The sequence below is a fragment of the Diceros bicornis genome, chromosome 2, assembly GCF_020826845.1.
Source record: "Diceros bicornis minor isolate mBicDic1 chromosome 2, mDicBic1.mat.cur, whole genome shotgun sequence".
In the NCBI taxonomy this organism is placed as follows: Eukaryota; Metazoa; Chordata; class Mammalia; order Perissodactyla; family Rhinocerotidae; genus Diceros; species Diceros bicornis.
The window spans coordinates 41,745,407-41,759,061 of record NC_080741.1 but is presented as its reverse complement, the minus strand read 5'-3'; the positions used below and the strand labels follow the sequence as shown (position 1 = coordinate 41,759,061).

The window sequence follows — 13,655 nt, the reverse complement described above, 5'->3', positions numbered from 1 at the left end:
GTGTGTGTGTATGTGTGTGTGTGTGTGTCTGTTTTCCCTCTGTACTATACTGACTTTCAGATAACAATAAATTGTACCTTTGTATAACATTTAAGAGTGTACAAAGGGAAGTTAGTACATATTGCCTCATTTATCCTTAAAACATTGTGATGTTAGTGCCATCTCCATTTGGGAGTTCTTTAGGAATTGCTCCTCCCAGATCCATCCTCAGGTTAGCAGTGGGATCTGCCTGACCTCCAGCTCCCTGACCTCTGTTGATTTGTTCAGAATTAGACGCCTGAGCCAGGTGGGGTCGCTCAGCTCCTTCCCCAGGAATTTTGCACCTGAGAATGAAAGGGATCAGCATGTAAACACGTGGTGGAGAGTGGCCATTTTCTGTCAGGTCAACAAGGACCAGAGAATGCCAGTGTACAGCAAGAAAGGAGAGCAGAGAAACTGTGAACTAGCAATAGAAACAAGAGATGAGGAGAGACAGAACTTCTTGAATGTCCTGCAGGTCTTCAGTCTTGGGTTCTATTTCACAAGGGTCAGCAGTCTCTCTTCCCTTGGATTTTATCTGACACCCCTGTTCCCTGCCAATAAAGTCTCTTTTTTGCTTATACTATATGCTGGGGTTAGGGTTTTATTACTTGTGATTAAAAAAATTCTCAACAATACATATCAGAAAATGGAAGCAGAGTGAACTAAATGCTTAATATAGGTCCCAGGAAGGAACTGTGGTAGTTAGAAGATGGAGCGAGTTTCACTGTTGTGTTGCAGGAGACACTATGGGCTGGGCATTGAAGCCTTTGCTCACAACCTACATATATGAGCAACCCTTTGGCTTTCCCCTGTGGAAGGGAAAGAAGAATACACGGGAACCATCTTTTAGGAAGTTTCCAAGTATAGCAGATGCTTTTGGTACCCTTGCTACATTCCCTTAGCCTACCTCTGATTTCAGTTAAAGCTGTGGTGGACAGTTCCTGCATACTAACAACATCCCACCTCAAGGGTCTGCCTTGCTTCTCTTGGCTTCTCTGTCTCGTTGCTTTCTCCAGAGCCATGGGAGCTCCCTTAGCCCATGAGCAAGCGTAGCCCAGAGATTTGGAGGTGGGAAGGAGGTCAACTCCTAACTGAGATTGGAGGATCTGCTTCCAAGATGGCTTACTCATGTAGCTGATAAGTTGGTGCTGGCTATTGGCAAGAGGCCTCAGTTCCTCCCCACATGGAATCTCCATAAGGCTAATTGAGCATCCTCACAGCATGGTGGCTAGCTTCCTTCAGAGTGGCAATCCAAGAGAGCAAGGAAGAAACCACATTGCCTTTTATGACTGAGCTTCAGAAATTACACATTGTCACTTCTGCAATATCATGTTGGTTACTCCTGTTCAATTCAGGATAGGACTATACAAAAATGTGAATATCAGAAATAAGGGTCATTGGAGGCATCTTGGAGGCTGGTTACTGTAGTGGGCAACCCTCAGCCAATAGGGAATGTAAGCCAGAGGATAAATGCCCAGCCTCTTAATCCTCAAATACATTCTGCATGGTTCCTCAGAGGCTCCCCAGAGATGCTGAGCCCCGGTTGGCCATATCAGTAATCATCTCAAGTGTGTACCCTTTATTGGTTTCTCCTCCCTCTTAGCCTTCCATTCCTCTCTCCCTCGTTCCTGTTTCCTGTGATCACTTCCCAAATAAACTCCTTTACTGAACTGCTTATCTAGTGCTTTTGGAGGAACTCAAACCAAAACACAAAGGTAATATCTAAAATAATTTTGAAACAATGTGGAACTGATCATAAAAGTATATGATGCACTGTGCTATTGGAATATTGTGATTAATCATGTAAAGGGAGCTCACAGAGGGATGGCATGGACAGGAAAGGCTTCATGGAAGCAGCAGGAATCAAGAGATCGAGGATTAGGAAAAGTAGCAAGAAAAAAGGCAAGAGGAGGGCAGCTTAGCAATACTTAGAGTGGGCGCAGGGCCTGGGCAAGGAAGGGGACAGAAAAGAGTGGGATGTGGCTGGGCCAGGAGTGGTCAGCGCATGGGACAGTCTACCAGGAAGAGGCTTGGGCAGACTCTTCATTTGGAAGGCGATTGTGACAGTCCAGGTGAGAGGTGAAAAGGGCTTGTACTAGGTGAGGCTGACTGGAAATGAAAGACGGGAGTGAAGAGCAAAGGGGGACCTACAAAGGAGGACCTGCCAGGGCTTCCTTCCCAGAACCAGACATATACGATTGAGGAGGCAAGGTTAGGTTTCAGAAAGGACTGTGAAGAGGTTAGCAGTTCTTTTATTCACTCACAGATAATTATTAAGCACCTATTAAATGATATATACTGTTGTAAGCATAGGGCCATACCGGTGAACGAGATCATGAAACTATGTCTTCAACAAGCATGTTTTCTATAAGGATCTACCTAGGAATCTCCCTTAGAATCCTGAAGGCAGGTGCTGCACAGAAAAGGATTCTTTACTTCCTTAGAGCTGTGTCCCCAGAATCAGTCACAGCCAATTCTCCCTGGTTTGCTCACTCTTAGTTTTCCCACAAAACGTTCTGTTCACTTTGGCTACTCATGCTGTGGCGTACATTGCACCCTCAGCATTGCCCATTAACATCTGTTTATTTGCATGGATGTCTTATTGTCAGTGAGATATCAGCAGTGGTACACATTAGGGAAACAGACTTGGTGGTTATATATAAAGTAATCAAAAGCTTAAGACAGTGCCAGTGCCATGTCTGTAACTCAATGCAAGTTCAAGTTCAAACTCAGTAGTATTCAAGTGGTATGCAAGGCCATATAAAGCATCCCTTTATCTTAGTCTCCTTTTCTTCTATGCCCCTCCTCCTGTCAATACTCCATCCTCATGGAACCATTTGAGATTCTCTACACATGTCCTGACCTTCCAGGTCTGTGTGTCATTGCCTGTGCTTTTTCTGGAAAGCGCATCCCTATTTTCTCTGCATATTGAGTTCTTACTCATCTTCTGAGCCTCAGCTCAAATCCCACCTCTTCTTGGAAGGCTTCCTAGGATGAGTTGCTCCCTGCTCCATGCTGTGAAGGCCTCTGTTTGCATATTGCTTGCAGCTCCTTGATGCTCTCTTTCTTATTCTATAGCTCTTTGTATACTTTTCTTTCTCATACAGCAAACTGCATGCTCCTCAATGGCTCAGGTCTTGTTTTGATATTTCCAGGTGCTCTGCAATAGTGGAGATTCAACGTCATCTTTGCTTAAACAGATGGAAGGCACGACTGCTGCTAAAGCTAATACACCTTACTTGGCCACTGATGCTGATGCTGATCAGCTTATCAGATGGCAGGACTGAGAGTGGCAGAGTCTTGCTGCTTGCTAGCACCTGAGGGAGGTGACAATGCTGTATGGCTCCAGGGATGCAAATGTGGGACATTCTGACTGTACTCTGATGTTGACATCCTCTTATTTTGAGGATTCAGCACAAGTCCACTGCTCCATCTTTCAAAAGCGTGTTTGCCTTCTCTAAGTTCTCCACAGGAAAGGTGAGTCTGGAGGAAGTCCTGAATGCAAACCCCGTAGTGCTCAGGTGCCTCGTATTTGTGTATTACTCTTTGTCACTTAAGTCCTTACATTTGGAATCATTTGCATTTACCATGAAGATGGAGCTAGAAAGATTCTATGAAACTTCCGAGTGGGAAGTCTGAATATGACTTAATAGCTTAGGAAAATAATATTTGCAAAAAGTTTATATTAAAAAAGGCCAGGGCCTTTTAAGATAATGGATTTAGAGGCCTCCTTTCCTCTTGAAATGTACATGTTTTTATCCACGTAAAAAATGCTTATTAACTCTAAGTACTTCTTCTATTCTTTGATCTTCTCTTATTCTAAGAGTCACCCTGAAATCAAACAAGGGTTTAGAATTTCTGATCACTGCTTTAAAAAGTCAGGTCATGTACACTGTGCCAGTCCTGGTACTAATCCCACGTCTGTGATTTCGGTTCCTGCCTGCACCATTTAGGTGTTGAGTCAGTAGGGGGAGAAAAGCGACCAGGCCTTTTCCCTCTTAAAAATTAACAGATACTCATATCTAGTGTTTGTGAAGTATTTTTACAGCTATTATCACATTTTCTTCTTAAGACTAAGGAGGTTTGAAAGAATTACCCCATTTATAGGGAGAAAGTTAGGCTCAGAAAAATTGAGTGATCCATCCAATATCACGCAGCTCATAGTGGTGGAGCTGGGACTGACGCCCGGTTCTTTTGACTAGTATTCAGTGCCCCTCCAGCAGGACTGAAATCTGCCTCTGATTCCAATCCAACACTCCTTTAAACACCTACTTCCTACCTCCTGCCTCCTTGTAAACACCTGTCTTGTATCCTTTATCTCAGCTGGCTGTCAGCTAGCTTCTGGAAAGTGACAATGGCTGAAAATAGCTTATGGTGTGACACTTTCCAGAGTGATTTAAATTTTCCCCAAGAATTAACAAAACAGAAGCTTACATGGGGGAGTTTTGGGTTTGGTGACAAGTCCATTGTGGAGTTGCTTTGGTGGCCAAGGGATCTTCTTGGTGTCCCTTATGACAGCCACATGAGCAAGCATATATTTTCCTAGTCTGAACCCCCAGTGTTGATGGCACAAGAGAAAAGAAGAGAGGTGGAGCTGAACGGTGCCTTGTGAATAATTTCACACTGTGGGCCTCGGGGTCCTGGGGGGAAGACCCTAGAGCCCCTGGGTTAGGTGGCCTGTAGTCTCAGCTGGATGCAGAAGCACAGCATGGCTTTTCAGATAGACTTTTCTGTATTCTCTCACCCAGTTGGATGAGGCCAAAGAAAAAAAACAACCTGTTTCTTTATTAATGATGCTTTCTGCAGAGTTAGATTAAGCACTGATTAAAGGCAGATGCTTCCAAAGTATAAATGTAAGTACCGTCTCAGTCACTTCTCCGGTTACAGGGTTTCCTACACGATTCTTTAAAATCACTTTGGCTCTCTTCCCATTTGCTTTCCTCCAAGTTCTCCACCCAGCTTCCGAGTTACTCCTCCCAGAAAGGCTCTGACGGCCAGAAGCAGGAGCTCGACTCAGTGAAAGACTTGCTCTGTGGAGAGCTTTGAGAGGTACCACTGGGGCTGCTGTCTAGAGCCAACTTACCAGAGGCAGGTAAGTCCTCTGGGCTGGGGGCAGCCCTGTTCTTCAGTCCTTTCAAGGCTAGACATGTTACTATGCAACTTGGTCTGTTTTTTACACCAGGATGGAGTACAGGCCTTTTGTGACCGTTTCCTTCTCAAATTAGAAGCAGAGACCAGGTACAAGATACGTGGCTCGGGGCATGGGGTCCATCAGGTGGTTCTCCTCCTTTCAAATGCTCTGAGAGGGCATGGGGACAGGAGATGGCTAGCTGGCCTGGTAGGTGCTCACAACCCTGGACTTTGTGTCAGCAATTGGACTTTTCTAAAAAAGATGTGCTCGAGTTTTTTCTCCACCTGAGACTATGGTGCAAATCCTCTAAATATTTTCTGAATTCCCTGTGGCCAATTACCTTAATCAGAAATTGATGTACACTATTTATTTTTTTCTGAAAATTTAGCTAATTAATCTTGGGATTGGTTTTGGACTGAGATCACATTGTGCTAAAGTCTGTTCATGTTCATTTGCTTTCGGATTTTCTTATGGGATCTATGAAAGAAAAAGGATGTATTATTTTTTTGTGACCCACACTAATGAACATGGCTTATGTGTCACCATAGTTAAGAACTTGTTACTCAGACCACCACCCAAAACGGACGAAAGGGCATCCTGGAGGGTGAATCTACCATTGGGCTGTCTGGCTTGGGTGAGTGGGAGGGTGTCATTGTGGGGCTGGTGGAATGCCTGTGGGAGTGACATGTGAATGGGAGGTGGCAGTGAGGCTGATGTCCTGGGAAGCACGTCACATACAGTGAGGGTGCCATCAACCCAGCCCAGCCCAGCTGGAAGCTGTGTGGCATTCTCTTCCTGACTCCCTTCTCTCACCTCCTTGGGATGTCTTAGCTTTAAGTATGAAGAACTAGGCCGGTAGGTGGAATTGCATGTAGTGATTGCTTGGGATTGAGATTCTCCAGCACTTACTTATGTGATCATAGGCAAGCATCTCCATTTCTGTAAGCCCTAATGTTTTCTTCTGTAAAATGTGGATGATATAATAATACCCAACTTGTAGATTTCTTGGGAATTTATGAGAGATAATCCATTTAAAGCATTTGACAGAGTGCTTAGCCCATAGCTCATAGCTCTTATCAACCTCAGTGTGGACCGTTGGCATTTCAGATTGTGTGGACCAGGTCCATGCCGAAATGTTCTGGCCATGCAGTTGCAAACCTTTTGTGACTTCCCCAGGGACTTCCCTTACTGGTTAGGATAAAATGTGAGGGTCAGGTTGTCTGGTTTCACTCCACACCTAGAGAGAAACATTAGTTAAGGAAGATGTAAGGTTTAAACCCCTGCCTTTTAAGAGAAGGCCACAAATGATTCACCTTAATTCCAGATGAACATTTCCTTTCAGAAATTGCCCAAGGATAATATTTATTTCTTGAGATTGTTCTGAGGATTAAATGAGATATTGTGTGTTAACACACTCAAAATTTTACCTGAGACAGCGTAGATACCATTAAATGATATCTACCATTGCGAAAATATTTATGATATCAAATTCATTGAAAAGTTCACAAGGTAAAATTGCATATGCATGACAATGACAGCTATGTAAATATATGCACAAAAAGACTACAGAAAAGAAATAAACCAAAATGTTAAAACTTGCATGTGTTAGGTGGCTTTGGTTTGTTGACGATCCTTTCCTTTTCTTGTTTTCTAAAGTTTATTTAATGGATGATTCTACCAGCCAGGGCCCTGGCAGGAAACAGATATCACATTCAAACTGGATATTCTGAGGATATTTTATTAAAGGGATATTTTACAAAGATATGGGCAAAGTTCAGTAACAGAAACATGTGAGAGCACAGTTCTCAGGTGTGGTGAAAATGGTATGCCATTACACCCCATATCTGAAAGGGCAGGGGAAGGCAGGGGCTGCAGAACCAGAGAGAAAGCTGTGTGGATGGGCCACTTGACAGGAGCTGTGGGCTATGGCCACCGTGAGGGAGAGAGTTAGGGAGGATAACCCTGACTTCACTCTCCACCATTCTCTGGGTAACCTGCTGGTGCCTACCATTCGCCAAACCCAACCATAAGCTAGAGTTCAAAGGATTCCACTGAGAGGTCCATGTGGATCAGTTTCCAGGGCACTGAGCAGGGTGCGGAAGGAAGGGGAGAGATGTGGAAGGCAAACTGAAGGGGCACAGTAAGGTTATGTAACTTTTATAATTACAGATAAAGTTATAAATAAGAAACAAAAGCCCTTTGCTACCGTCAGTGCTTTCACACATGTGTATACCTCCCTCTCTCCTCCCAGCTCAATGACTTTCAATTCTTCACAACCACATCTTCCTCTGGGCTCCCACAGCACCCAGTGCTTCCTCTAGTGCAGCCGTACTCATAGCATGGTTTCATCCTCCTCCTTGGCTTACCTGATTCCCCACAGCATTGTAAGACCCTTGAGAGCTGGGACGGAATTGTTTGTCACTTTGCAATCTCAGCACCCACCACACGAATGAATGAATGATTGGAGTTCAGATCTAAACACCTCTATAAATCTTATAGATTTGAAGTAAGGCCTGGAGCTACCTAATCTTAACGGTGAGTGAATTCCTGAGAAATTATGGGGCTCTGCTTAAGGAAGTGAGGCCTTGGTCCTCTTTCCTAGGTGAGTATTTTTTTCTGTCTATTCAGTGGGAGTGGGCCTGCGAGTGGGCCTGCGAGCCTGCCGCTCAGGCCTGGCCTCTGACGAACAGGAGCAGAGGCCTCTCTGACAGGCAGCTCCCCACCTCCCTTGCAAGTCTAGCCCATCACCTCATGGAGGTCTTGCAGAGCCTCCTCATGGGCCTCCCAGTCTCTGTGATTTCCCACGTCAAATCATAATTCACATGTCGCTGGCCTCCTGGGTTAGGACTGCAAGTTGAGATTATGTTTGCTTCCTTTATGACTCAAGGAGACCTAGAGTCTGTCATTGTACCTGATATTTTGACTCTCTATTTTTGAATCAGAGGATGTTTTGAGCCCTTGAAGGATTTTTACAATCCTTTTGCAATCCTATAAAAGTTACACATATGTGCACATAATTCAAATAACTCAGAAGGAAAAATTGTTGGGAAGAATATAACATGAAAAATAAAATGTGTCCACCTTCACCTATATGTCGAGTTCCACTTTTAACCATTTCAGTTTTTAGTCTTCTGGTCCTTGTCTCACTAAGTCTAACTATTTCTCTTATGCTTCTATTTCCTGATTTATCAAGTTCAAGTGGAAGTTATTGAATTGTCCCTATGCAAGATAAAGAATTTAAGTTATTGACAATAATCCTTCTGCCTTCCCCATGATTCTTCTAGTTTTTGTTACTTATATTTTTAATTTGGTTTGCACTTGATTGCCTGCATAATTTTAAGGGATAGACTTAAACTCTTATTGCTTGATCCATCAACCTTCCATAGAATGTCTTTTTATTAATTAGTTATTTTTTTGAGGAAGATTGGCCCTGCACTAACATCTGTTGCCAATCTTCCTCTTTTTCCTTTTACTCCCCAAAGCCCCAGTATGTAGTTGTGTATCCTAGTTGCAGAGTTGTAGCTCTTCTCTGTGGGACGCTGCCTCAGCATGGCTTGATGAGTGGTGAGTAGGTCCAAGCCCAGGATCTGAACTGGCGCAGCCCGGGCAGCTGAAGCAGAGCGCTCGAACCTAACTGCTATGCCACCGGGCCAGTCCCGCATAGAATGTCTTGATTCTCCAAGTGTTTAGGATGAGGAAATTGGTGTGTCTGAGATTCTCTTCATCTTTTGTTTCCAGCTCCAGCTTGCAATAAAATTTTGTAATATTTGAATTCTGTTCCATAATTGTAATTAACTTTATCTATAGGATGATTGTTAAATTGAAAACTAGCATATAACTTTCATGATATAATGATTTTGTAGCTACTAGTCTCTAAAACCATATTTGGACCTATAGAGAAGGGGATGGACTCTAGTGTCACTGACCTTCTGCTGCATGGAGAATGTTCTAAGTGTCAAGATCAAGTGGACTCTCTTTTCTTCCTATTCTTATGTTCTGAAAGCTGTCCAAACCAAAACATTTAGTTGGCTTCATATGTAAAACATGACTTTCTGAAGAATGATTTGTTTTGATGGAATTTCTAACTATCTTTCTTTTTTACCTATTCAGAAACCAGTGTCTTAATCATATTCTTTGCTACAGAGAATTTACTTTATTCTTGAAGGGTTTTTCTCAGGGCTCTCTGACTTCTAATTCTAGTTGGATCAATTGCTTTTTAAGCCAAATGAAGTGCAGTCACCCTCGAATTTTTTTATTGCATTGTTGGGTTAGGTACAATCTGTTTTGGATTCTATGCATCCTCCATTTTCTGTATTCTTTTTTCATTGTTTGGGAGCATATACTCAAATAATTTTTTTGTAAAAGGTCATTTAGTGTCTGAAAAATTTGCCCTCATACTTAGTTATTAGTAAGGTTTGGGAAATAATTGCACTTAGCCAATTTAATTCTTCAACCAATTTTCCATGTGATGCAATCTATTTTCTGTAGGGAAAATTTTCAGAATTAAGTATTTTTGGCATAAATTTCACTATGAAGATTTGAATCATTCCGAATTGTACCAATTATAGTATGTACCATATTGATTTTTAATTTAATTAAGTTTTGCATGTGCAGCCTCTATTTCCATAGTCCAATTTTCCTGAGTCTACTTTTGTTACAAATATTTGATTCTTCCATCAATTTCTTTCAGTTAATGAGAAAATTTTACTGCATGTGATTTTATTTTGTCAGATTTATTTGAGCCGATAATTTTTATAAAGTCCTCTTTTTCTGGGTCAATTTTTGCAGTTTTCAATGTTTCCTTTAGGATATGGTTCTTTAGTTGTTTCATCATCTATAACAAATTTTAACATGTGCAGTTTCAGGGGTTGTCAATTTTATTTGTGTTATTTATTTCTATGAAGTTTATTTTCCTCAAGAACCCGGGTAAAATATCCCCAGGGTCAGAATGGTAGGGTCAGTGTCCAGTTTCTTCTTTAATAGTCTCATTGTTACGGCAGCAGCCCTCTAGTGGATTCCTTGCTGTAACTTAGCATAAGGTCCAGTTTTTGCCATCCAGGGTCTTTCTCAGCTCATCCATTTTATAGGATCAACTAACATCGATATGCTGTTGACTGCAAAAGACTGCATCCCTATCTTAAATGTCTTTCATGAGCTCTAGAGCCAAATACAGTAGAGTCTCATTATATGTCCACTTCATTTATACAAATTCAATTATATATATTTATGAGTGAGAGAGAGGAATGCAATAGAAGGGAAGAGGAATGTGGGGATGGGAGGGTACAGAAGAACTTAAGTGGTATGATCAATTCCATCATCCAGGTATATCCATAAAGAACCTAACCCTGAATGGATGGGACAGAATGTAGTGAATGTACGGTTCCATATTCATTTCAGTTGACATATGGCTCACTCATTGTGAGCATCACGCTGCCTTCAGTGTGTTTAAAGACACATACATTGCCTTCATCATGGCCCTTAAACACAATCCAACTACTTTGTTTGGGGATTAACTGAAGAAAGAGTGACTGGTTCTGGCACTAGAAGAAAAGCTGGCTATATTGAATTTGCTGACCAATGAGTTGGGTTGCTATTCAGTGTGGTGCCTTCCTGAGGGATTTTCAAGAGAAGTTTCGACTATGTTTTTTTTCTCTTACGTAATGTTTTCAGAGCCTGACATGTATAAGCTGTGATTCCTCTGTATTCAAGTTGTTCTCTCCATTTGCAGGTCCCACAGGCAGCTTCAACTCCATGTGTTTTAAACCGAATTTATTCTCACAAAGTTTCTTCCTTCGTTAGTACTTTCTCTCTCTGAGTGAATAACACCATTGATGACCCAGGTGCCCAAGCCAGGAACCTTGGTTCCTTACTGTCCCTCAAATCCTTCCCTTCCCATTAATCACTTGTCAAAGCCGTTTCTTAAGTGACTCTCAAATCCATCCACTCCATTAGGTCATCCTCAGAGGTTATGATTTGTTGCAATAGTTTCCAAGCTCATTTCTCCTATTCTAGCCTCCCCACCTCCTTCACCCTCTGTCCCAAGCTCTATATTACCCTCATGGTGAATTCCATGGTCTTTACTAAGGATTACAGAGTCCCATGTGCTCTCACAATGCTGACTGAAGCCTTATCTGACCATTCCACTCCACAAAATCTCCATTCTTGGCACATAGAACTTATTGATGGACACTGTGCTTTTTTTCACCCAAGGGTCCCTGTACATGCTGTTTGTTCTCCTGCAACACTCTAATGTCCCCTTTTTTTCTTGTTTAAGTCTTACATCTCCTTCAGGTCTCAACTGAGACATTAAAGTTTTGGAAGGCCATCCCTGATTCCCCAACACTGGTTAGACACCTATCATATGCATAGATATAGCACCCTCTACTTCTCACTATATTAGCATTTGTCTTACTCTATTGAGAAGACAATTGTCTTCTCCATTACACTAGGGCAGCATAACTGGAGGACCAGGAGGAGGGACTATGGTTTTTTCACCATTAGTGCCTAGCCCTATGCCTAGAACAGACACTGAGCACATAGTTGTTGAATGAACAAACCAATGCTACGTTAGGTTCCCCATTGTAATTCCCTGGAGTGGTTTGGGAGTCAATCCCAGATCAGCATTTAGTAAATAAGAAAGGAAGAGGATGCTTGACATGGGGAATAAAGTCATTTAACCTGAACACTACTACTTTTTCTCAGAGTCTAGTTTTAAGCCTGGGGCTATAGAGAAAGTCCTTGTAGAAAGGGTTGGAAGGGATAAGGGCCTGGAGAGCTATCATCTTATGGTAGAGTAACCCTGTTAGCTTTGGCAAATCCTTTCTGCTTTCTTAGAATCTCACTTCTGCCAAGTCTGGGTCTCAGATGTAAGAGAGCTGGCATGGGATCATAGGTGTTAGTATAAATGTTCATGCCTTGTGTTCATGGCTCTTTTGTTTCCATTCCATCATATTTTAAGAACTTTGCTGACCAAACATGAGAAAAAACCCATGCACTTAGTTTTGATTTTGCAACCCATAGCTATGGGCTACTTAATGCCCTATTTCTTCGTCTCCTGTTCACATTGCGGCCACTTGTCTACAATCTGCAGGCCTCACTTCAGTAGTTCAGCTGGTTCAGTCTTATTGTCTTTCTCCATGCTTGGGTTTCAATTTTATTTTATTTTATTTTTATTTATTTATTTTTTTGTGTGAGGAAGATCAGCCCTGAGCTAACATCCGTGCTAATCCTCCTCTTTTTGCTGAGGAAGACCGGCTCTGAGCTAACATCTATTGCCAATCCTCCTCCTTTTTTTCTTCCCCAAAGCCCCAGTAGATAGTGGTATGTCATAGTTGCACATCCTTCTAGTTGCTGTCTGTGGGACGCGGCCTCAGCATGGCTGGAGAAGCAGTGCGTCGCTGCACACCCGGGATCCCAACCCGGGCCGCCAGTAGCGGAGTGCACACACTTAACCGCTAAGCCACGGGGCCGGCCTTTGGGTTTTAATTTTAGAGACTGAACTTCTTCTGCCCAGTGTTTCTGAACTCAACTTCCCAATTATCCCCAGATCCTCCAGGAAAGATGCCCTGCTCTGGTCTTGCCTACGCCCAAAATTCCTGTTATAATCACAGGGGTGGTCATGACTTCTGACCTGCCCCACAACCAATGAGCTCCCAAGCCCCCTCACCTCAGTCTCCACTCTTGTAGACTCCCATGACATCATCCTTGGAGAGCGGAAGGCCAGGGCAGGTTGTGTGATTTCTACCTCCCAGAGCTCTCTGAGGATCTGCTGCTTCTCTCTGTCCCAAGGATGAAGATGGATGATGGGTTCTACCCAGTGATCTTCCCAGATGCACGGAATTTCCGCCCCTTCACTTCTGACTCTCTGGCTGCAATTGAGAAGCGGATCGCCATCCAAAAGGAGAAAAAGAAGTCCAAAGACCAGACAGTGGCAGAACCCCAGCCTCGACCTCAGCTTGACCTAAAGGTCTCCAGGAAGTTGCCCAAGCTCTATGGCAACATTCCCGATGAGCTGATAGCAAAGCCCCTGGAAGACTTGGACCCATTCTACAGAAATCATAAGGTAGTTCCATGGGGAGGCTGAGGCATTCTAACCATGACATTATAACTAGTGTTACAAGGGTCTTCAAATACCGATCTTGGAATTTGCAGAGGGCAGGTCATCCTTCTCCTTTGCTATCACCCCCTGTCATTGCCTTCATAGTCCTGAGAACCCCTTTTAGTCCTCATTTTCTCTATGTAATGGGTGTCTTGGAGAAGAAGATGAGGACTAGGAGCAACAGAAAGTTAAAAGGAGAACAGAGAAATCATAAAATGGTGTCAGGAAAGAGGACTGGACTAGCAGTCAGAAAAGTCGAGTATAGGCCATTTCAAGTGACTGGCTTTTTGACTTTGGGTAAATTGCTTCACTAATCCTCATTTTTCTAATCTGTAAAATGGAAATAATGCCTGCTTTCCCTACTTTACAGCATAGACATACTATGGAAACACTTTATAAACTGTA

At 42.8% G+C, this 13,655-nt stretch overlaps 1 protein-coding gene across 1 annotated transcript in view; it reads left to right on the top strand.

The window, feature by feature from the left end:
- The first annotated feature begins 12,947 nt into the window (after positions 1-12,947).
- SCN11A (sodium voltage-gated channel alpha subunit 11) overlaps positions 12,948-13,655 on the top strand; it is a 74,873-nt gene continuing 74,165 nt past the window's right edge. The window contains exon 1 of the mRNA XM_058549418.1: positions 12,948-13,214. Within this exon, the coding sequence (XP_058405401.1) occupies positions 12,948-13,214 (267 nt within the window). The remainder of the gene's footprint in view (positions 13,215-13,655) is intronic.